General features: G+C 36.0%; 3 protein-coding genes across 4 annotated transcripts; all 3 read left to right on the top strand.

Annotated features, from left to right (window-relative positions):
* The first annotated feature begins 646 nt into the window (after positions 1 to 646).
* On the top strand, positions 647 to 9,776 carry LOC106357027. Its single transcript, XM_048782021.1, has 35 exons — positions 647 to 886; positions 967 to 1,045; positions 1,137 to 1,243; positions 1,329 to 1,804; positions 1,892 to 2,090; positions 2,183 to 2,485; positions 2,588 to 2,705; positions 2,805 to 2,942; positions 3,043 to 3,124; positions 3,258 to 3,541; positions 3,630 to 3,743; positions 3,821 to 4,065; positions 4,156 to 4,404; positions 4,496 to 4,651; positions 4,773 to 4,913; positions 5,007 to 5,246; positions 5,381 to 5,505; positions 5,595 to 5,712; positions 5,815 to 5,976; positions 6,061 to 6,208; positions 6,297 to 6,397; positions 6,477 to 6,638; positions 6,738 to 6,785; positions 6,896 to 7,003; positions 7,118 to 7,192; positions 7,268 to 7,318; positions 7,428 to 7,574; positions 7,672 to 7,802; positions 7,944 to 8,031; positions 8,103 to 8,162; positions 8,240 to 8,480; positions 8,572 to 8,723; positions 8,844 to 8,914; positions 9,140 to 9,296; positions 9,400 to 9,776. Exons 1-35 carry the CDS (start codon positions 731 to 733, stop codon positions 9,562 to 9,564), a joined length of 5,397 nt encoding a protein of 1,798 aa, XP_048637978.1. The 5' UTR covers positions 647 to 730; the 3' UTR covers positions 9,565 to 9,776.
* A 301-nt stretch (positions 9,777 to 10,077) lies between these two features.
* On the top strand, positions 10,078 to 14,052 carry LOC106432177 (TORTIFOLIA1-like protein 2). Its single transcript, XM_048782023.1, has 8 exons — positions 10,078 to 10,287; positions 10,562 to 11,267; positions 11,354 to 11,548; positions 11,633 to 11,735; positions 11,838 to 12,478; positions 12,612 to 13,268; positions 13,363 to 13,528; positions 13,727 to 14,052. Exons 2-8 carry the CDS (start codon positions 10,605 to 10,607, stop codon positions 13,738 to 13,740), a joined length of 2,439 nt encoding a protein of 812 aa, XP_048637980.1. The 5' UTR covers positions 10,078 to 10,287; positions 10,562 to 10,604; the 3' UTR covers positions 13,741 to 14,052.
* Positions 14,053 to 17,801: 3,749 nt separating this feature from the next.
* LOC106432231 (GATA transcription factor 26-like) lies at positions 17,802 to 20,983 on the top strand. 2 transcript variants are annotated; one of them, XM_013873082.3, is made up of 7 exons: positions 17,802 to 18,311; positions 18,831 to 19,599; positions 19,692 to 19,764; positions 19,841 to 19,944; positions 20,037 to 20,229; positions 20,310 to 20,418; positions 20,512 to 20,983. In XM_013873082.3, the coding sequence occupies exons 1-7, from the start codon at positions 18,272 to 18,274 to the stop codon at positions 20,709 to 20,711; spliced, it is 1,488 nt and encodes a 495-aa protein (XP_013728536.2). In that variant the 5' UTR covers positions 17,802 to 18,271; the 3' UTR covers positions 20,712 to 20,983. The 2 variants fall into 2 exon arrangements, with proteins under 2 accessions (XP_013728536.2, XP_013728535.2); XM_013873081.3 differs by having other exon boundaries at positions 18,831 to 19,605.
* The last annotated feature ends 2,731 nt before the right edge of the window (positions 20,984 to 23,714 follow it).

The following is a 23,714-nucleotide window of genomic DNA, read 5'->3' as shown; positions in this document are numbered from 1 at the left end:
AGGGAAAATGAGAGTTCATCTACTGTTGATTTGCGAATTTAGCTAGCAAATATGCAAGTCTAATTGCGCCTTCGACTATCTACATTCACTTTTCAATCATCCACATCCTTACTAGCCGGACTAACAAAACTTCACATATATATATCTCCCAATATTCTTAGGAAGCTCTGTTGCTCGATCATTAGTTACCACATATGATAACCAACAGATTCCATAATCTTATTTGTATATCTCTCTTCCGACAGATCTGAAAGAAATCAATAGACAGATTGAAAACTCAATCTTGGCAAATACTCTCTCAATATAAAATGTTTAGAATTTTTTTATGTTTTCATTGTTCTAAGTAATTTTAAATTTATCAAAAATTGTGTAACCAATCAAATTGAATAGTTCTATTTTGTAATTAGTTGGATAATTTTTAATTTACAATTTCAATAATATTTTTTTAGATAACTGCATTTTTTTAAAATAAATTTGCTTCAGCTAAAACATAACAAGTAACAACACTCGAATTAATCCCAAATTAATAAAAGAATCCAATTTATTAGGCAATATATGTAAGGAAAAAGAAGTATAGGGACCTGTTTGAAATTTCTTTCCCCCTCAGATACCTACTAGGGTTTAAGAGAGGGATTCGTCGGAAGAAAATCTAATTTCAAATTCGTTTTACGTTTTTCCGATATCTATCTCCGGCTGCTAGCTGCAGCCATTGTTTTCGGAAGTTCGAGCAATGAGTTCCTCTCTGATTACTTCACTGTCGCTGAGCTTCAAACAAGTTCCTCCAACAGCTGTTCCCGCTTTTCTCGACTGTGTCCTAAGCTCCACAGGCGTGTCTCCCTCCTCCCTCTTCGAATCCCTCATCAAAGAGTTGCCTTTTCACGCGGAGGTAAACGATCTTTCTTTAGTTCAGTTCCGTCTCCATTATTGGGTTTTATTGAAAAGGTTTCAATGTTTTTTTTGTAATAGGAGAAGAAGTTTGATTCTGATGATTGCAACCACATTGCTTCGTTGGTGGCTGGTCTTTGTCATCTACTAAAGAGTTCTGGTGAGTTCTTCGGAAAAAAAAATGAATCTTGTTAGAGGTTTCAAAGAATTAAACTAATTTGAGGTTTTTTTTTTTGTGGTGGTTGAGTCAGGGTTTGGTAATGAGGATAATCATAATGCGTTGCAGTTGTTTGTGTGGAGAGTGTTTATTCCACTTATGAAGATGGTTCGTGCTTATGACTTGGATATGCTTAATAAGGTTGAATCTTCATCCTCCTCCTCCTCCTGCTGGTCACATCTCCTTGAGCTTATTGTTTTTTTTTTCTTTTGTTGTTTTGTATTAGATAATACAATCGTTCTTTGATGTTGTGGTCGAGACTAGTGCATTGGATATATTGAGAGTGAGTTTGGTGCCTTTTCTACTGAGATCAGTTGGGGTTTCGATGGGATTGCTTCAACATGAAGAATCGGATTTCATCAGGTGGGGAGAGCTGTTGCGTGGTGGCTCTTTGGATATAAATGATAAGGATGGAAACTACGTTGGATCTTTGTCTGAGTCATTTCCGATTCCACTGTCGTGCCATCTTTTGAATCTGATTCTGAACGCTGCTTTTCAAAGTCACCAAGAAGCTCCAGAGGCTGAGGATTTTGCAGCTGGTTTGCTTTGGGATTTGTGTAATACTACTGAGAGGCTTTTGTCTCAAAGTGTGGAGCATCGTTCGTGTGCTGTTAGTTTCCTCCTCCCTGCTGTTTTCAAGGTGTTTTCAGCTCAGTCTTCTCTGAAGATTTCACTTAAAGGGAATGTGTACATACTTTCAAGGTGAGGTCAATGAACCCAAACAATTATTCGCCTTTGGGTTGGTTAGTTTTCTCCGTAAGGATTTTGTTCTGATGTTTAAAACTCCAGGAATGGCTTCAAGAAAAGGATTTGGGAATGCTGCAAGAAGCTGTTCTCGGTTGGATCAATAGAGAGAAGGGATGCTTACAGTGTTCTCTCTTTGTGTCTTTCTTCTGACGGAGCCCTAAGTTATGTCTCAGAAAAAGACCCTGTCGATTTTGACTTTAGGTCTGATCAAGAGTTTTGGGAAGAAATCAAGAAAGGCCTGGTATGGCAAAAGCATCCGCTATTCTTACAGATTCTCTCAGTTTATACAATATGGATCATCCATGAGTGTTAAAAAAAAAAATCTCCTTTCAGGTTTTTGATGAGAGCTTAGTAAGGAAGCAGTCATTGCATATACTGAAATCAGTTTTATCCATAAGCGAAGTGAGTAAGACGAGTTCTGAGAAGAAGCCAGAAGGGAACTCAGTTCATCGTGCTTTGACGAAAAAGGAGATGTGGGCAGAAAAGGAAGCCAAGTCACTTGGTGTGGGAGAATTGTATGGCTCTGTTGAATCTGCTTTGACTAGTCAGCAGCAGCAGTGGCAAGCTTTTGTGCTCTTGTATGAGATGCTTGACGAGTACGGCACTCATCTCGTAGAAGCAGTGTGGAGTAACCAGGTCAGTTTTTTTTTCCTTTGGTAATTTTAAATTTTCTGCGCTTGATGCTTTGTCTCCTCTGCTCATTGGTTCTTTTAAAAAAAAAAAAAATTTACCTCGCAGATTGATTTGTTAATCAAATCATCGTTCAGATATGAAGAAACTCCAGATGAGGAAACTGAAATATTTAATTGGTTAGAGGTTCTTTGGAATCGAGGCTTTCGTCATGATAATCCTCTAGGTACTGTTGTGTACCTCCTTGTTGGCAACACATTTTGACTGATCCAGATCTGCATTTCATTTCAGTTCTCTGGCTAATTCATCTATCCTAAAATTTTAGTCAGGTGCACGGTCATGGAGTCTTTTATGGGGATTGAGTGGAGAAGATACAAAACGTGTACACAATCAATGTCCCAAACTTTCGTTCTTGGGCCTTTCATAGAGGCTTTGAATGATTCTGTACACCACAAGGACTTCGGTAGGTGCTTCTTGGAGAAATGTACTCCATTGTCTTTCATTTACTGTCACTTTGGTAAAGTACTAACTAGAATTATTTCTTGCTTATTCTACTATCCCAGGGCTGAAAAGAATCTATACCTCAAGAACAATTGAAGGTGCAACTCAATATGTGTGTGCGTACACAAGTTGCCTCAACCCAAGGTAAGGTGTCACAGTTTGTTATATCATCTTATTTTGGTGAAGTACTAACTAGATCTGTTCTCGAGGGTCTGCAAAATTATGAAATCATAAAGTTTTATGGTTATACATTTCTAATAGTTTATTCATTTCATAGGAATCGGATTGGATTTTTGATCAACTTGGCATCTCTTGCAAAGAAACAGTCTTTTGGTAGGGCTGGATTTATGGCTTTGGTACAATGCATTGTTTCTACAGCATATGTGGTTGGAGGATATGGGAACAAGGAGATGGAGCATCTTGAAAATGGATTCTCTGGGACTCCTCTAGAACCTTCTAGTGAACATTTAAGCCAAGATGAGATGTCACATATACTGGATGTCTTGAAGTTTGTTGCAGAGAGCAGCAGGCAACATTTTAATCACAAATACCGTACTCGAGGTCCGTAATCAGTTAGCTTGACCGGTAGTAATTATAATTTTTGGGGCTCCCTCATTATATTTAACCACATTTTTTTTTCATTTTCTAGTTTGCCAAAAAGTGTTGGAAACTGCTGCTTCAGTGGTGAACCCTTGTGAAGTTCCTCTTGGAACACTATTGCAGTTTGTTTCAGCAATTCCTCGGGAGTTTACTGACCATAATGGTGAGCGTGAGACGTTTTACATACGGAGATTAAATGCAAATTCATCATCTAACATCCTTTGCTTTCTTCCATGTCAGGTTCATTGCGGAAAACGATGCTAGAATGGCTCCAGGGGTGCAACAGAAACACTTCCGACAGTTTATGTACTGATGGCACTCGTCTTGTAGCGAGCCTTCACGAGTATCTGAAAGAATTTGTCAGTGATCATGTTGAGGGTTTTGATGATGAAGACTTGGAAGCATGGGAATCCCAAACAAAACGATGGGCAAGAGTATTTTTCCTTACAGTTAATGATGAAGAACATCTCGCCGATATCATAATGGTTTGACTTAGCAGCTAAAATTTATTTTCCACAATGGATTCTTTTAGGTGTACTGCGTTGCTAATTTGACAGTCCCCTGTAACTCTGCAGTTTGTGCAAAATAGCGGCGTTAGTTTTTTCCAAGAGAAGAACCATTTAGAACGAGCACCTGCGAAGTTTTTAATCTTTATTTTGAGTATGCTCATAGAGCTCCAGAACATGCAAGATGGAGTCTCTGAACTTAGTTCTTCGGTGAAAAGCAAGTCATGCATCGGCATTGTTGAGGAAACTGGCAAGCAGATCGTTGGTAGTGCTTCAGTTATCAATGAAAAGTTTGCTGCTGTTCTCTTATCGATACTGGTAAACATTTTCTTGACAGACGATGATATAATTATCTTCTCATTAACTTGGCTTACTATGATTTTTTCTTCTTCCTGGCTTGACAATACAGAAGCAGCTGGTTTCATTTGCTGATTCATCTTGCTCAATATTCTGGTCTCACACTACTGTGGAGAATGGTGTTCTGTCTGGTTCTATCATAGGAAAACTAGGGGGTCCAAGTCAACGCCGACTATCTGTTCCTACTACAACAGCTGTACTAGAAGCTGTATGATTTCTTATCTTAAGGAAAATTGCGTACAAATTTCTTTAAGGCCAGTTCCCTGTAGTAACACGTCTACAACTACAACATTGAAAAGAGATTCATCTCAGTGCTTTTTGATGAGCAGGTAACATCGGTGAAAATTATTGGGTTGATCTCGTCATTCTGTGGTCAAGTCACTAGTGGTGTTACTGAACTCAAATTAGCATTGGCTTTCTTTTGGAAGTTCGTCCAGCATACGCTATCATCTCAAAATTGTAATTCTGAGGTAATGCCATTCTCCTGAGTTTTCAAGTTTGATGTGATGCATGAACTGTATGGGATCGCAATGTACTAATTCATGACGAATGTTTCTTACCAGGCTGAAGCTGAGATCTATCTTGCAGCATTTGAAGCGCTAGCTGCTGTACTGAATGCATTTGTGTCCTTGTGCTCAGCTAAAGCTTTCAACCTTTTAGAAAACGATAATACCTTATTAGCCATGATGGATGGTGAATATTGGTTACAAGCTTCAGTTCCGGCTTTCCTCCACAACATTAACCATCTTCTCACAGCAGGACTTCTGGCAAGAAGTAGAAGGGCTGTTCTGCTTAGCTGGAAGGTAATGCACATTTTTATTCTATTGATATAGCTGTTTACCAGTGGAATTATACATGTTACAAGATCTTATTATCAGTGGCCTTTTGCTTCTGGAGGGATAAAAGAAATATTCTGATCCTAATGTTCTTGATTCAGTGGCTTTGTGTGGAGTCTCTATTATCAGTCATGAATGTTCTTGATGTCAGACGTATTCCAGGAGATATAACTTCTTTCTTCTCAGATGATACAGTCAAAAGCATATTTTATGATATTGTAGAGAGGTGAGATGTGACCTAGTGACTCTAGTCGACGTGAACTTTATCATACTTATCATTCTTGTGGCTTCTAACTTCCCTATACGACTTGGCAGCCTTGAAAATGCTGGGGAGGGTTCTGCTTTGCCTATGCTGAAATCTGTCAGACTTGCTTTGGGGATACTTGCGTCTGGGAAATCATCTTTGGATGGTTTCTCGGGTGTGGATACTCAGGTTTTGTAATGAGTTTGAAACAGATTTGATTGAGTTTTTTTTTTCTATATCCTTTTCGAATAATTAATCTATATCTCATTTCTTGTGATGCCTTGCAAGCAGACAATGTGGCAGCTGGTCAAATCATGTTGGATATTGCATATCAGCTGCAAGAAGAGAAGGGTCGCACCAATTGCTGCGCTATTGTCTTCGGTGTTGCATTCTTCTTTGTTTAGTAATAAAGACATGCACGTAGCTGAAGATGGAGATGGACCGCTGAAGTGGGTATGCATCTATCCTTCTTAAATAAATGTTTTGAAAGAACAGAAGGGAAAATGTGTCTTTTATTGGCAATGTCTTGTTTCACAGTTTGTTGAAAAAGTACTTGAGGAAGGTCAGAAAAGTCCACGCACAATTCGACTTGCGGCCTTGCACCTAACAGGACTGTGGCTCATGTACCCTAGGACGATCAAGTACTACATTAAAGAATTGAAGCTTCTGACTCTCTATGGTTCTGGTCTGTAATAGCTTTTATTTCCATTAAGCCATCACTGCGATCGCTGTATGATACTGAATTGCTTATCCTTTAACTTTATGATTTTTAGTTGCATTTGATGAGGATTTTGAAGCTGAGTTATCTGACAATAGTGATGCAAGAACTGAAGTATCGTTACTGGCAAAGAACCCAGACCCTGAACTGACAGAAGTAAGAGTCAGTTTTTGCAGATGATAGATTCAATTTATTTGACTCAGCGAAGTGACATGCTCTGCATTTTTTTCCTCAGGTTTTTATCAACACGGAGTTGTATGCGCGTGTGTCAGTCGCTGGTCTGTTTCAGAAGCTGGCTGATTTGGCCAATATGGCCGAACCAGCATGTCAAAATCAAGATTACCAGGATGCTATTGTGGCTGGAAAGTTGTTTCTATTGGAGCTTCTTGATGCGGCGGTACTTATTGTTTGCCAAGTCTTATTGTCTGACACTCTGATTAATAAATGAGATGTACTGAGATTATTATCTAAATGGGTCCATTTCTTGAGGGTACAGGTGCATGATAAAGACTTGGCAAAGGAGCTTTACAAGAAGTATAGTGCTGTAAGAGTTGCATTCTTGTCCTTGGTTTTTCTTCGTTAAATTCTTAGATGGACATTTGGTTTAAGTGACAAACTACTATTTGACTGTAATTGCTGGTTTCTCTTTAACAGATCCACAGACGGAAAATACGCGCTTGGCAGATGATATGCATTATGTCGCGATTTGTCAGCAATGACATTGTTGGCCAAGTCATGGACAGTGTGCACATTTGCTTATATGTAAGCTTAGGAAAAGATAGCCTGCCTTGTTGACTATCCAAGCGTCAGGGATAAATTTTTTTCCTTTTCAACTTAAATTGAAGCTGATTGTTTGTGTGTTTGATTTGCTTGCAGAGAAATAACCTGCCTGCTGTTCGACAATACCTGGAAACATTTGCCATAAACATTTACCTGAAATTTCCACCATTGGTAATAAACTTTATAATGTGGTTTGTAAGCAAACTCTAAATGGTTTTCATGTCTTACTTGGTTGTTGTATCACAGGTTAAAGAGCAGTTAGTTCCTATACTGCAAAATTATGACACTAAAGCTCAGGTAAATCATGTGCAAGATACACATTAGACGCTCTACTACTAAAATAAAAATACAATGCAGAAGTTTCTCTGTTTAATGTATTGATAGATGTTGTCTTGTAAATATGCAGCAAGCTCTCTCGTCTTATGTCTTCATTGCAGCCAATGTCATCCTTCATGCCGAAAAGATGGCTCAACAGACAAATTTGAGAGAACTTCTTCCACCAATAATTCCGTTATTAACTTCTCATCATCATAGCTTACGAGGTTTCACTCAGGTTGGTCTTATATAGATGTCATCTCTGTCTTCTTTTGGTAAACGTTGGCCTTCAATTGTATATCAATCTTGTTCCATTTTCTTTTCGAGTGGCGCAGTTATTAGTGCATCGGGTACTCTTTAGACTGTTTCCCCCCTTGGAGTCCACATCCTCTCAGACAATACCGTTGGAGAAGCTCTCTTTTGAGAATTTGAAGTCTTACCTGGACAAGAATCCTGATTGTTCGAGGTGTGTTGTTCTACTCAGTCTGATTATAATTTTTCATATTTTAAAAAAATAAGGATTTAGTTTTGTGGACAAAGCAAGGGTTTTGGTTTATTATTTACACACATTCAGCTGTGTTTTTTGTTTTTGTTTTTCCTGGTGTAGATTGCGATCATCAATGGAAGGATATCTTGATGCCTATGATCCCACCACATCTGCCACTCCGGCTGGTGTTTTTGTCAATCGTGTTGAGGTACATTTAGACACTTAAAAATTGTATCATACAGCCAAGTAATAACATTTATATTTTATGGTTGGGTGCAGGAGAGTGAATTTGAATGTGTTCCAACATGCCTCATGGATAACGTGATTTCTTTTCTGAATGTAAGCAAACAAACATAATTGAGAACTACTTTTCATTTTGTGTATGTGTGTTTCTGTCTAATCTTGAGGTCTTGCAGGATGTTAGGGAAGATCTTCGTGCTTCCATGGCAAAAGACATTGTTACCATTAAGAATGAAGGCTTCAAGATCGAAGAAGAGCCCAACCGTCGGTTGACGACCACATCAGATGAAGAAAGGCTTTCTGAACCATCTTCGTTGGACTTCCAGAAGAAGATCACTCTGACTAAACATGAGAAGCAAGATGCTACTTCAACAACTTCTGTGCTGCAAAATGGAGAAACTTACAAGCGGCTCTTTGGTATGCAATTTTTTTACGTAGCTGTCTATTTCGCAAGATTATGTATCAGTACACCCTCCCGGTACCATACCAACACGGGTAACCTTTTCAGAAATGGAGAAAGAAGACGAGCTTGTGAGTCAGCTCTTACGATCTAGAAGCATGGAGGTGGAGAGGTTGAAATCTGGCCGACAGAGTTTGATCCTTGTGGCTTCATTGGTTGATCGTATTCCTAATCTTGCTGGATTAGCCCGGACATGCGAGGTATAGCGACCTCTTTCTTTCCATTTAGACTAGTAAAGGAAGAGAACAAAAGTTAGGTGTTTTGTACTTCTTGTATTTAGTTCAGTATTAACAATGCCTCTCTCGCTGCATAATTTCCAGATATTTAAAGCATCGGGTCTTGTCGTTGGAGATGCAAGCATAATACACGACAAACAGTTCCAACTAATCAGGTAAGGCCATATATATTGAAGTCCTCATTGTATAAGGACAGCACAAGTTCATGCTGTTGTTGGGTCTGCTTTAGAATACAAGATAAATGGATCAGTAAATATGAAGTAGCCAAGAAAAATCTGCACCCTGAAAACATGGACCTAACGTTCCTGCTGAATTAACAGAATGGTTAGAACCGTAGACAGGCTACTTACAAGTGTTTTTTCTCTTTCTCTTTTCTGTAGCGTGACTGCTGAGAAATGGGTTCCAATCGTTGAAGTCCCAGTGAACAGTTTAAAATTGTTCTTGGAGAAAAAGAAAAGAGAAGGCTTCTCAATCTTGGGACTGGAGCAGACAGCTAACAGTGTGTCTCTGGACAAGTATCAGTTCCCAAAGAAGACTGTAAGTTTGGAAGTTTTCTTTTACTTCTCTCTCACTTTCCCCATGGAAGTAAAAAAGGATCTTGTTGATGATCAATGTTGTGTCTGTTGTTTGTTTCGAAAAGGTTTTGGTGCTGGGTCGGGAAAAGGAAGGCATACCTGTGGATATAATCCATATACTGGACGCTTGTGTGGAGATCCCACAACTAGGAGTTGTTAGGTCCCTCAACGTCCACGTCAGCGGCGCCATTGCTCTCTGGGAATACACTCGCCAACAACGCATTCAATAGCTTTGATCTTCCCTCCCATCATTTTGCCTAAACACTTATAGCATTAAACGTTATGACCAACGCTTTTTTCACATGAAATAGGGATGTTTACGGCATTTCAATCACTATTTTAAAATTTTGGTAACACTACTACTCATCTACAGTTTTGTCTGTGATAGACTGACAGTGACACATGTTATTCCTAATTAATTGTGATCTTTCGATTTCTGTAAGTCCATCACTGTTCAATACTACATGTTGAGTATCTGCAGACTGCAGCATGTGGAAATCATCACTGTAACAGTGACATTGAACATCATTAAGGATATAAATGCGATGGTGATAGTAAATTGGCAACATTACCCGGCCCGCAAAGGCCCAGTTAGAAAGCTATTACAGTCAACCCTTTTCGCGTTTCAAACATTTAAATTTCCAAATCAAGTGGACCCCACAAAACAAAATTCGAAAAACCTAGCAAGCGCGAGATTCAAAAAACTTAATTTAAATTTAAATACACGCTGATCAATGGCAACTGAATCACACGCGCCTCACTCCCTCTCTGCCAAATATACTCTGGGCTCCGTGAAAGACATATCAACTCCTCTCCCACTACCTGAGAGATTTCTCTCCGTCATTTTCTCGGAAACCTAACAGAAAAAACTGAATCGCATTTCCACATCCATGGCTTCTCACTCCTTTCCCTGACCACCACCACCACCACCTTCCTCGTGATAGCTTTTCAGTGTATGCTTCCGCTATTACTCTCTTCCTCTCTCGATTCTACTTTCGTACTTCCCTGAGAATGTAGCGAATCCTAGATTGATTCAATCTTCTTCGTTTAGGAATGTTTAAGCTCGACTAGCTGTTAACTGTACTACTTTCCAAATTTAACACTAGGCTGAATCAATTTTAAGGAAAATCGTAATCTGCTCCGCGTTATTCTCTCACGAAATTGATACGATTCGCCTAATCTTTCATATATTGATGATGCGAGATCTTCGTTGCTTTATATTCGCAGGTGTTGAGATTCAACCAGCAGATCTTGGAGAGGAGGAGGCGATATGAAGACGACTAGCATGCATGCGAAAGGAAGAGGAGGAGGAAACATGAAGGCGGCGAATCCACAGCAGGTTATCTTTGAGCTGAAGAAGAAAGTCGTAACCGCTTTAAACAAGCTCGCGGATAGAGATACGCACCAGAGAGGAGTCGACGAGCTCGAGAACACAGTCGAGCATCTCGCACCTGACAAGATCTCTTGTTTCCTCTCGTGTATACTGGATACTGATTCCGAGCAGAAGAGCGCGGTGCGCAAGGAGTGTATCAGGTTAATGGCGACTCTGGCTAGGTTTCATCACGGACTCGTTCCGCCGTATCTCGCTAAGATGGTCTCTAGTGTGGTGAAGCGGCTCAAGGATCAGGATTCTGTTGTGAGAGACGCGTGTATTGAAACGATGGGTGTTTTGGCTTCGAAGATGAGCTGTTATGAGGACGAGAGCTATGGTGTGTTCGTTTCCTTGGTGAAACCGCTTTTTGAAGCTATTGGTGATCAGAATAAGTGCGTGCAGTCAGGTGCAGCCTTGTGCTTGGCGAGAGTTATTGATAGTAGTCCTGAGGCTCCGGTTGCGATTATACAACGGATGCTTACCAAAACTGTGAAGCTGCTTAACAGCTCGCATTTCATTGCAAAGCCAGCGGTTATTGAGCTTAACCGAAGTATCATCCTGGTTAGTTTTGTTTTGCTGTTATTAATCTCATATTTGTTGTAAATGTGATTGTGTAACGATAGTTTGGGGAACTGATTCTAATCCAGGCTGGTGGGGCAACGACAAAGAGTGTGCTTATCTCAGCAATGAGTAGCTTTCAAGATGCGCTTAAAAACAAAGATTGGACTACTCGTAAGGCAGCCTCTGTAGCACTTATGGAAATAGCGGCTACTGGTGAAAAGTTTCTTGGCCCCCACAAGGCTTCTTGCATTAGCTCTCTAGAGTCATGTCGCTTTGACAAAGTATGAAATTTTGTTTAAATTTCACTATCTTATAGATGATAATGTTTGAAGTAAAATATTATAACTTTGAGCTTTTCTGTTTAGGTGAAACCGGTGAGGGACTCAATTGTCATCGCCTTGCAATATTGGAAAGGTGTCCCTGGTTCTGATAGTCAAGAGCCGTCTGAAACTGTATCCTCCGTAAGGGGTGAGTTAAGAACATGGTTTCTTTCCTCAAATCTTTTTCATATTTGTGTGCTTCTTATAGACTCATAGATGCTCTTTCTGTTAATCTGTTTCGTAATCACAGAAAGTTATAGTGGAGCTCAAGGGGATAGTGAACTATTCAGCACCAGTGACTCTAAATCGAAGGATGTTACATCGAACAAATATGTAACAGATTTAGCAAGGAAGAAGGTTCCGTTTTCTGCCAGGAATGCACCTACACGTTACAATGAAAAGACTAAACAAGATAATTGGCGCATCGAAATCGCAGTCTCGGAATCTCCAGTTGTTTCCAAGGTTAATCTTCACAATGAAGAATCAGAGGGCAGTTGCATCACCAAAACATTTGCAGAAGCGGCAAACACCCCAGAAGTGACGTATGAGTACATTCCAATGGAAGATAAGGCAGATTGTTATGTAACTGACGCTGTGAATGAAAACGACGATATCAAATCTGTTACAGTTTCGTCAAACAGTTTCCTAGCGAGTGGTATGGTGAATCCAGCCATAACGAGTAAGAAGTTCGCAGATGAAGAGACTTACTCTGAGGGACAGCAATTCTCAACCAAACTGAAGAATCGTACAAGCACTGACTCTACTGTAACAGTGTCAAGCTCTGAAATCAATCATGACTGCTGTGCTCAGATTTCAAATGAAATGGCTTCTGTACGTAAACAGCTCTCAGATATCGAGAATAAACAGTCACGACTGATAGATCAGCTACAGGTCAGTGGATTTTCTTTCACAATCTATTGTCTTATCTTTGTATTTTGAAGATGCAAGTTCTCAAAACAGCTTTGTATTTAGATTTTTGACACAATGGAGTGCAAACTAATTTGATCTCCTTGTGCCTTTATAGGTCTTTTCAACAGGAATAATGAACAACTTTTCGGCTCTTCAATCCAAGGTGTTAAGCTTAGAATATGCAGTGGAAGGGATCGCTCAAAACTTTGCCTTGCATTCAGATATATCAAACTCCAATTTTGTGAAGCTAAACCAAGGTAGTACTGTGTCACCGAGGCTCTCTAGTTGCACTTCGAGAAACTCAACGGAAATCCGCAATCGACAATCAACATTATCATCTTCCAAGTACTCAGTGACAAGAGAGAACAAAACACATGGAAGAAGCAAACTAAATGTATCTCAGGGTATAGAAAAGACGCCAAGAAGTGCTGTTGGTGAGACTGGTCAGCAACATACAAGGGAAGACATTTGGAATAACATTGGGCAAGGAAGACAAACATTGAGCCAGACCCGGAAAAGTTCTGAAAGCGTAACAAAGCATTATGCAGAGGTGATGAGTGGACCAGGTGGTTCATGTGAAGATGTGGTTGAATCAGAGTATTTAGAAGTGCTCTCTGGTGGTGATGAGCTAGCACTTGTTGAGCTTCTTGACAGAACCGGCCCCGTGCTGGACAGTTTGTCGTCAAATACCATGAATGAGCTTTTGAGTATACTTCTCTCCTATCTACTTGAAAGAAGATTCATGAATTCAATACTTCCTTGGCTGCATCAGGCAAGTTTATTGGATTTGAAATCATGCTTGAATTGCTACAACTACTTGTACTGGAAAGTGTTACTAAAAATTCACTGTTTTGTTCTTCTAATAGGTCGCTGACTTGAGCACTACAAATGGAGCTAATTATCTGATTCCATCAGCAAGAAAGAGAGCTCAAGTGTTGTCTGCAATTCAGGAGACTTCGTGCATGGGCTTTTCGAATCTTGCTGAGAGAAGAGCTGTTACTCAATTAGCAATGAAGTTGCGCAAACTTTGGGGTAAGCTAAAATATTTCCTTGCACTAACACTTGGTCGAAGAATCACGCACAGAAAAAAAAAATGCAACATTGATCTCTAAACTGTTACATTGTAAAATCTTCGTAATGATCAAAAGTCCCATGTGGGTCTGTTTGCAGTAAGTATAAATCTTTAACTTCAAATTAAAGTCTAATTTTTGTTTCTTTTTTTTTTTGCAGGAAAGTGCTCATGATCATTAGGTGTGCTGAAGTAGACAAGACACTGCAAGAAAGTTAAGAGAAACACAGTGAGAGAGAAGAGAGAGAGAGAGAGAATTTTTAAGAAACTTCCACGCTGGAACGTGTGTTTCATTTCTTTGGTATCTGCTAAACTGGTGTTCGTTCATGAGCCGATTGAGCTCACTGTTCTTGATTTGATTGATGTTGTTCTGCTCGTTGGTATCTAGGCGATGATTTGATTCGTGTAATGTAAAGAGTATTTCATTTCTTGGGTTCATGTCAAACTGGTGTTCATGAGGCGATATTTTGCTCTGCTCATTGTTTTTGATTCTATGTTCGTTGGAAATTTTGTAGCAATCTCACCTGATGGTTTCCTTTTGTTGAGTCTACTTTTTGGAGCTTACCTCCATATGCTCTAGAATATTGGTGGACTTCAACTTTTGGATTCCTCCGAGGCATGGTCTGGCATGTCGGAGAATTGAGAAGTAGGTGCCATAACATAATAATTCATGTGTACTATCGTTAATACTTCATTAAAATGGCCTATTTCAAACCCAACTGTTTGGATAGTGCTTATTTCATCATGAACTTTAGTATAGTATCTATTCCATTATGAACTCAACAAAATTTTAAAATGTTTACACGAACTTTTACATATGTGCATATATATACATTGACTATAACGGTGATTAGTCAACCGTTTATTCGGGTGACTATATAGCTGACATGACATGATATTTTCGTTAAAACAAAGAATTTGAACGCACGTCTTGACGGATAAAAAGCTTATACTTATCTGCCAAGACGTGGTTTCAAAGTAGTTTTATTCGTCAAGACGTGAGTTCGAATTCTGTAAGACTCAAATTTTAATTTTGTGATATTTATAAAATGACGTCATTTTGACAAAAAATGTCATATCAGCTATCTAGTCACGGTTGACTAACTACGTTATAATCAATATATATATATATATATATATATATATATATATATATATGTAAAAGTTTGTGTAGACATTTTAAAATTTTGTTGAATTCTTGATGAAATATGCACTATACTAAAATTCATGATGAAATATGCATAATCCGGAAAGTTGGGTTTGAAATAGGCTCTTTTTCCCGATAACATAACTCTTTGACTAGTTTCTATACTACCGTAAATACGTCAGAGCTTCAAATTGTAAATGACTTTTTGCATTGTTTCCTCTTTACTGTCCGGTAGTTATGTTTAGGTCTAACATGTGTAGACGATTTATTTTGGAACTTTTTAATCTACGTTTTATAATTTGACTAAAAATTAGTAATTAAATACGTATTTATAGTGTTGAGATGTGAATCAGTACGCATTTGACTCTGTAGAGAATAGAGATGTTATCAGAGATTACCAGAAAGAGTGCTAGAATAATAATGCAAGTTCACAAGATGCTATCTAGTATCTACTATCTACTACTTACTCTTTTTCTTATCAATCCTATCCAATAGTTATCTAAGAGATTTAAGTTTTGGTGTCTTTACAAATATTAAGAAAAAATATTTACTTTTCATAATAAATCTATTATATTGGCATTTGTTTTATGAGCGTATGAAAACCAAGAACTTAGGGGATGATTGGTAAGTGCTGTACCTTTATATTTTTTGCTATAGATTTTAATCTGTAGATTTATTTGTTGTAGCTTTCCTTGCTGTAGATTTCTAAACCACTAATTTTTTGTTCTGAAAATAAAGCTCTCTACAGCCATATTTTGATTTTGCAGAGATTTTTTTGCTGTGAGTTTTTTAAGAAAAGCAAAGCTCGATTGGTTGACATATATAGCTGTAGATTAAATTTTGGCTGTCCAGAGCATCTACAGCCCCAACCAATCATCCTCTTAATAAAATTGGAAGCACGACTGGCTTTTAGGCACAAAGCTTCGGTCTTTTATCTCTAATCGCACTCATCGCATCTTCTCAGCCGTCTGATATTCCTCCATTTTTTGTGTCTGCACATTATTTCATTACCATTGTTATAAAAATGGAATATAGAGACGTGATTGGTTTTGTAACTAATCTATAACGTTCCAACCATCTACAGCTAAATGGCACCGATCTATGCCTGCTTTCTCGACCCGTGGACTATATTCTGTCTGACGAATGGTGCGTTAATTTTTGTAAGGTCTAAAAATCTTGTTTACTAATCCTTCAATCACCACACGACATTTCTCTATGCTTTGTCTTCACTTACACGGTATCGCGAATCACTTCTTGATAGGTCACTCATACTTTCACTGCTCCAGTCTAAGCACGCTTAACAATGGAATTTTAAACAAATGTGTAACGGAAAAAAATAAGTTAACTTTAGTGATATAGATATGCAAATCAATTTTCTTAAACCTTTTTCATATATCACAACTTGAGATGTTAGATATTTTTTTGACTTATTCTGTAAATTCATCATTCTCATTATTAATTTTACATTTGTAGTAAACACCATGATTCTATTTTTTCTTCTAATCATAAATTTTGTAAGATTTCATTATTTTTTAGTTATCCCTGTTTTTGGTCTTTGCTAAACTAAAATTAAATTTTGCTAAAATTTACAGCGTTCAATCAAAATAGGCATCAACATCACATTATGTAGTTCGAAATAAAAACTCATGCATGATATTCAAACTTATACAGTTTAGCAAAAAAAAAAAAAAAACTCATGCATGATGTGATACTATCTTCTTTTCAAATATTATTCTTTCGTTTACACATTGGTTTTCTAATTAACGGAAAAGAAAACAAAGAATCTGAGATTTCACAATACAAAGTCATACCATGTACCGTAGTTGAATCCAAAAGAAAACACGTAATAATGTATGGTTGCTCGTCCAGAATTAGTTCCCTAATGACATTCACAATCACAAAAAGAAATACAAAAAGTGGGACAAATCTTTTAAAATTTATTTATCCTAAATCAGACGGTGGAGAGAGGAGTTGCGTCCATGATCGTCATGGTGGACGGTGACTTTACATTTCCATTTCTTTCTTCTTCTTCTATTATGAAAAATACATATTTATGTTTACCAGTATTGTGTCATCGTACATGAATAAGGTCATAAGAACGAGCAAAAGAAAACTAATCTCTTCATCTAGTCGTCGCTGACAAAAAAAATTGTTATAAACTTAACTCTTAAGTTAAAGAAAACTACAATCTGTTATTACCTTTTAAAAAAAATCCAATATAAAGTAACAATATTTCATTACGTTTTTTTTAAAACTACATGTTTTTGAAAATTTTAATAAATAATTAATTAATTTAGTAAATAAATATATTATAAAATATATAGAGATATAAATAATATATTATATATTTTTCTATACATGTATATAAACATGGATATAATGGATTGGATCGGATCTCTATTTTTTAAAATATAGTATTTGTTATTTGATCCGTTTTTGACAGATATTAGATTTTATTATTTTAATTGATTTGTAAAATTAAAATATCTAGATTTTTTGGATTAAATAAAAATCTATAGATACTTTTTTCCAATCCTAGATGTGCATACCTGTTTACTAAATCAATAATCAAATTCTTACTAACTGATATTTACTAAATCTTTTTTACAACACATTACATTTACTCATTTGGCTATATATGATATATTCCCGTATAATTTCACATACTGTCGACAACATAAAAGATTTGCATACACTCATGTTGACCATTTAGCAGCCATTTTTGAGGAGAGAGCTAGATACCTGTTTACATATACCTGGCTTAAGTATTACTGGAACCATTTTATCTTTATTCCTCATTTTATCTTTTTTTTTTTTGACATCAAACGACTATTGCCTCATTTTATCTTTTAGAGTCATTAATATATAATTGTCGTTATAATATTTATTATATGCATTGGCAATACCAAAAGAAAAACAAACAAGAACTAAAAGTCTAAAGTCAACAAGAAAGAAGGAACCATAAGGCACAAGCAATAATATTCCTCCAAAATCATTTTAGTTTAAAGCCATTACATTCGTTTATTTTTACTCAACTAATTATATACTTTTTTATATAAAAATGAAATTGCAAAAATTTATTTCATAACAATACAGATAAAAGATTGAAAAAGCCAGTTTTTCGCACCCATTTATTAGATTCTTCTCCTCTCAAGAGTCTTCTTCTCCTTTTTATTGGATTGTAATTAGACTGATAGCTCAAGGAACCAAAAACAAAACGGAGAAAAGAAAGAAAAAACAAAATTATCTCTTTAAATTAAAAAAATTCTCAGCCTTGATTTTATTTTTAATTATCAGCAACTGTTTTGGAGTTTTCAGATTCTTTTCTGGAATTTTCTCATAGGAAAATTTCTGGGTTTTCTTTTTTCCTTCTTGGGTTTAATTTGTTCCTATGCAGTTTGGTATATCCCATTAATAGCTCAATATTAAACAAAATCTATAAAGTTTAAATTTATTTCCATAAATCTCATTGCTTAGTCTATAAAAACTGCAACTTTTCTCTGAAACTATACTTTTCATTTCTGAAAAAAAAAAAAAACAATAGAGAGAGAGAGAGATTATGGGGAAGCAAGGACCTTGCTACCACTGTGGCGTTACAAGTGAGTTCTTGTTTCTCCAATTTCGATTTGATTATGAGAAAATTTGTATGAAAGATTTTCACTTTTCTTTTTTCCTGTTTCTGGATGAGATGCCATTTTTTTCTTGCTGGGGAAAATGATTTGATTACATGCTTCAGTTTTAACAATTATTGAAGATATTTAGCAAAGACTTTCATGTACTTAAGAACATATAAAATGAGCATTCTTGAAATTATGCTGCTTTTTAAAATTTATGTATTTGGTTTGTTTGTTGATCAATGATCTTAAGAGCAACACTTGGGTCTTGGTCAATGGATTTAGACAAGCTTTCTCAGTTGATTTGGGGATCTGAGTTAGTGTGTTATGATTCTCAGCTTTGCTTTGCTTTAAAGTTTAAGACTTTAAGATGTTTGGTAAATTTTAGATCATTGTCTCTTCCTGCATATGAGTTTGGAGTTTGAATTTGCTGTCTTAAGTCATAATTCACGAAGCTCCAGTTTGAGAATTTTTTTTGCTGACATTTGTGTTCTTTGGAAACAGGCACACCCCTGTGGAGAAACGGGCCACCAGAGAAGCCAGTGTTGTGCAATGCGTGTGGGTCTCGTTGGAGAACAAAGGGATCACTTGTGAACTACACTCCACTTCACTCTCGTGCTGATGGTGAAGAGAACAAGGATCATCAGAGGTACCAAAGAATGAAGAGCATCTCTGTGAATAACAAGTACAAAGAGACTAAGACGCTCAAGAGGAAAGCAATCCAAGAACCGGTCTTGGAGTTCAACTACGGTTTCAAAAAGGCTGTGGTAGAGGAGGATGCTAGTAATAGATCGAGTTCTGGTTCTGCTATATCCAACTCTGAGAGCTGTGCACAGTTTAGCAGTGCAGATGGGAGCGAGTTAACAGGTCCATCACAATCTAACGCGTGGGACACAACTGTTCCTTGCAAGAGGAGGACGTGTATGGGCCTCCGACCAAAGACATCTTCAGTTGAAAAGCTCACACAGGACCTTTACAATATTCTACAAGAGCAGCAATCGTCAGTTTCATCAGGGGAAGAAGATCTTCTGTTTGAGAATGAGATGTTGTCAATGGTCTCTGTTGAGATTGGACATGGGAGTGTTCTGATGAGGAATCCTCACTCGTTTGCTCGGGAAGAGGTTTCTGAAGAAGCCAGCTGCCTCTCTTCGGTTGAGAACAAGTCATCCATCAGTGATGCATACTCCTCACATTCCGTGAAGCGTGCTGAGATTGGAGCAGAGAGAGGTTCAGTGTCTGTTGGACAAGCAGTAAAGGAAGAGCAACTCAAGAGGTTAATGTATATTCAAGAGACTCTCTGCACATTAGCTCACAATTAACTCAAGAAAGATCATTAATCAAATTTTATTTTTAATGGTTGGTTAGGACCAAGTCTCAAAATGGAAGAGTGCATGTCCTGGGGAGCCATGGTTCACCACTTTGTAGCATAGATTTGAAAGTAAGTATCAAGCACTATGTTCAGTATGTTGAATACTTTGTGACAATGGCATAATAAATATTTACTTTATTTGCAGGATATTTTCAACTTTGATGAGTTCATAGAACAGTTTACAGAGGAAGAACAGAAGAAACTGATGAGATTACTTCCTCAGATTGACTCTGTTAACCTTCCTGATAGGTTCAAACTGCATTGCTTTTTTTTATAATAAAACAATGAAACTAAGACCAAAGGAAGTTTCTAATCTTTTCATTTTTTTCTTTATTTTGCAGCCTCAGAATGATGTTTGAAAGTGCTCAGTTCAAAGAGAACTTCTCTTTGTTTCAGAAACTTATTGCTGATGGTGTCTTTGAGATGCCTTCTTCTACCTCTGCAGCAAGACTTGAAGAGATGAGGACTTTTAAGAAGCTTGCATTGTCTGATTTTCGCAAATCTCGTTTGGTGGAAAGCTATAACCTCCTCAAGGTGCTGCGGCCTAATCTCATTGTGACAGTGACATAATAATAATAATGTTGGCCAAAGGTTCATTGATGCTTTTGTTGCAGGAAGGAGACAAAGGATCTGCTACAACTTCAAGAAGCTCAAACCCAAATGTACATAAAAATATTGTAACCATTAAGAGACGATGTGAAAACCAAACTCAGTTAAAGTCAGGTCAGTCTTATGGACGTTTTCATCTGTTAGGTTGATTCGGCTATCAATCTTTGTGTGTGTTTTTGTTGATTTTCTCTTGTTTTTGGTTTACAGAGTCAAGAGGGCTTATGAGGAGCCCCAAAAGTGTAACGAAGATGAAAGCAAGCCATGAAGGAAACGGGTCATGCTTCAGACCAAGAAGCTTGGCTTCTGTGTTTGCTCAAGGTAATTGCAGTTCTGATCAAGATCTCCTTCTTTTGGACTTGCCGTCAAATGGGTCGTTTCCTCAAGCAGAGCTGCTTCACCAACTATGAGGGGGACAAAAGCTTTAGACTTCATGGTGCTTCTCAGTGGTGAAAGAAGGATTCTTAAGCTTGATTGAGATTGATGAGAGAGAGAGAGAGACTCTTAGGCTTTCTGAGTCTCTGCTTTAGATACATAAAATTACTTCTTCTTTAGTTTGAGTCTTGGGCTCTCTTTGGTGGTTAAGTTTATAAAGTGGGTCTTTATATACATACTTTGAGGTGGGTCTTATCTATACATTTTGCCTCCTCTCTTTCAATGAACTTTTTAAACTTGAAACTTCCATTTTTTTTCCTTGGAATTTCAGTTTGTCCTTTTTTGTTGAACAGGATGATGAGATTATACTGTAATATCATGTAAACTTCCGCAAATGCACAAAATGGAGTAAATGAGTACTGTATTAGATTAGTGGGATTAATGCATAAATACTTTAGATTTATCCAAAATAAAATAATACTTAATCATCATTCATGCTTCCTTTAAAATGTAGTAAATGGAATAAATGTAAGTGAGCAATGTATTAAGATTAGTGGGATTAATACTGCATAAATACCTTAGATTATCCAAAATAAAATAATACTTAATCTTCATTCATGCTTCCTTTAAAATGTATCCACTGCCCTATAAAAGAGGGACACATGAATCAAATGATAATGGATCTAAGATCTAAGAGCCACTCTGTTGCTTAAAAGATTCATGTCAAGTCTACCGGTTCTAGTTGCACAACCCTTTTATAAAGTTTGATATATATAGCCGTTTTACTAGACTACTAGATTTTGACCCGCCCTTTGAAAGGGCGGGTATATTTTTTGTTTAAAAAATTTTAGTTTTTATAATTTTTTTGTAATAAAATTTGTGCTAATATTAATTTAATTTGATAGAATATATACATAAATTTGGTAAAAATAATTCAATTTTGAATTTATACACAAATATAAAATTTAATTTATTTTAGCAAATCTATGTATCTATTCTATCAATTAAATTAATATCAAACACAAAATAATAACAAAAAATACAAATATAAAACTAAATTTCACAAAAAAAATAAAACAAAAAATACCCGTCAAAATATAGGTTCTATTAAAAATCCACTTAAACCCGTTAAACTCCATTTTAACATTATGTGTTTTGTTAATTGATAGATTTAGTGTATGTGTAAAACTTTCAGAATTAGAACAAATTAACGTCTAGTCCAATAAATTCTAACTTCTTGAGCTGATATGTAAGTTATGTTGTTGTAGTGTGATAATGATTTTTTTGAAATATATCAAAGTTAATTATAATCTAAACTTATACTGTAATTGTTGGTGAAAATAGTATTTATTTTATTTAGTAATATTAAGGGTGAGAATAAAAGTGAAAAATATTTTATATATATAGTATACTATTTTATTCTCCACATAAACAAAACTCTTGAAGCTTGAGGTTGTCTTCTCCAATAATTCAGTCGCTTCTGATTTTTTTCCGTTTGATTTACCCATTACACCACCAGCGAGAACCATAAACCCATAATACGACATGAATCCATCCGTCTATCTTCACCTTTCTCTGACCATACCAAGAGCTAACTTCACGCAAAGATCAATGTGTTTCTTATTGTAAACATTGATCACAAAACAATACAAATGAGAGATCACGTTTATATTTAGTCGGACATATACTGTCATTTATTTTCATAACCGTGGATTTTAGTTAGTATAACTGAGAACTATGGATCCGAAAATATAGGAATTAAGGAGAGGTTACGATATTATCATATGTGGTTAGTGTTTAAATATAATTAAATACAGTTACATAAAGAAAATAATAAGTGACTGTTTAAATAAATAGTTGGACTCAACTATTATCAATTGGTCATGTTTCTAATTTAATAGTATTGATATTGGAAATCAAATGCAAGTCTTTTTCTATTAATCAACTTAATTATTAATAAATTGGTTTTTTAGATTCAAAATCCAGGTCTGTCCACAATATACTCATTAATAGTCATTAGTTTGATAAATATTTTAAAACATTATATAATTTGATCAGATAATAAATGTTATAGATGTTTATAAAATTATTTAGTCTCATTGATACTATAAATTTGCAATTACTTTAAATATAATTTATATTGGATTTTTCGTTTTTTAGTTATTTAAAAGATTTTAGTATTTTTTTGTCAAATTACATCTAAAATATATCTATTATCTAATATACTGTTACCAAAATTTTCCAAAGTATAAATTCTTGATATACCAAAATTACAGTAGAAAAAAAGAAAACAACACATATTTTTTTTAAAAAATAAATATATAACACCGTAATAATTTAAAGGGAAATTTAAAGGGAAATTTCACAAAATAGTCCTAAAAGAAGAAAATGACCAAATTAGCACTTTCTGTTTTGAAAATTTTAATTTTAATTTTTAATTTTTAAAAAATTTCAAACCCTAACTTCACCCCTTAACTCTAAATCCTATGTTTAGATTAGTTAATCTTTAGATAAAAATTCAATGAGTGCTATTTTTGTGGTTATTTTTGTGAAAATAAACTAAAAGGATGTATTATAGAGAATTTCTCTAATTTTAATTACGATATTTAAAATTCTGGATAAAACATTGAATTCCTAACAGTATTAATTTACATAATTTTATTTATGGTGGAAAATTCAAAAGCTATCTCTATAATATTATTTGAGAAGTCACTTTTTAGGTGTCGCGCTCACGTTAACTCTCACGGTGGTTGATTACTATGATACCCCTAATAAAATAAAAAAAGTACATTTAAATATTATTCTTTACTTTTTAAAAATTATCCAAATAACAATATAAATAAATAAGAAAGTTTAAAAAGTTTTAAAAATAATTTTAAAACGAAAAATATGTGTGTATATAATATGATTTCATAAAAAAAAGAAAGTTCACAAAATAGTAATAATCCATTTAAATAGGGGAAATTACATGTTTACCATTTTTATGGTACCACTTTTCATTTTTACCACCACTAAAGAGACATTTTCAAAAATACATT

The sequence above is a fragment of the Brassica napus genome, chromosome A1, assembly GCF_020379485.1.
Source record: "Brassica napus cultivar Da-Ae chromosome A1, Da-Ae, whole genome shotgun sequence".
Classification (NCBI taxonomy): domain Eukaryota; kingdom Viridiplantae; phylum Streptophyta; class Magnoliopsida; order Brassicales; family Brassicaceae; genus Brassica; species Brassica napus.
The sequence above is the reverse complement of the archived record's forward strand: the minus strand, read 5'-3'. Positions and strand labels throughout refer to the sequence as shown.

What these genes read in the sequence shown, in the direction of transcription:
- LOC106432177 (XM_048782023.1), top strand. Translation starts at nt 10,605, where the DNA reads ATGAAGACGACTAGCATGCATGCGAAAGGAAGAGGAGGAGGAAACATG. An exon ending in AGTCATGTCGCTTTGACAAA is followed by an intron (nt 11,549 to 11,632) that starts GTATGAAATTTT and finishes TTTTCTGTTTAG; the next exon opens with GTGAAACCGGTGAGGGACTC. An exon ending in AACTGTATCCTCCGTAAGGG is followed by an intron (nt 11,736 to 11,837) that starts GTGAGTTAAGAA and finishes TCGTAATCACAG; the next exon opens with AAAGTTATAGTGGAGCTCAA.
- LOC106432231 (XM_013873081.3), top strand. Translation starts at nt 18,272, where the DNA reads ATGGGGAAGCAAGGACCTTGCTACCACTGTGGCGTTACAA. An exon ending in CTACCACTGTGGCGTTACAA is followed by an intron (nt 18,312 to 18,830) that starts GTGAGTTCTTGT and finishes CTTTGGAAACAG; the next exon opens with GCACACCCCTGTGGAGAAAC. An exon ending in CCAAACTCAGTTAAAGTCAG is followed by an intron (nt 20,419 to 20,511) that starts GTCAGTCTTATG and finishes TTTGGTTTACAG; the next exon opens with AGTCAAGAGGGCTTATGAGG.
- LOC106357027 (XM_048782021.1), top strand. Translation starts at nt 731, where the DNA reads ATGAGTTCCTCTCTGATTACTTCACTGTCGCTGAGCTTCAAACAAGTT. An exon ending in TGTACACCACAAGGACTTCG is followed by an intron (nt 2,943 to 3,042) that starts GTAGGTGCTTCT and finishes CTACTATCCCAG; the next exon opens with GGCTGAAAAGAATCTATACC. An exon ending in TGGAGCTTCTTGATGCGGCG is followed by an intron (nt 6,639 to 6,737) that starts GTACTTATTGTT and finishes TTGAGGGTACAG; the next exon opens with GTGCATGATAAAGACTTGGC.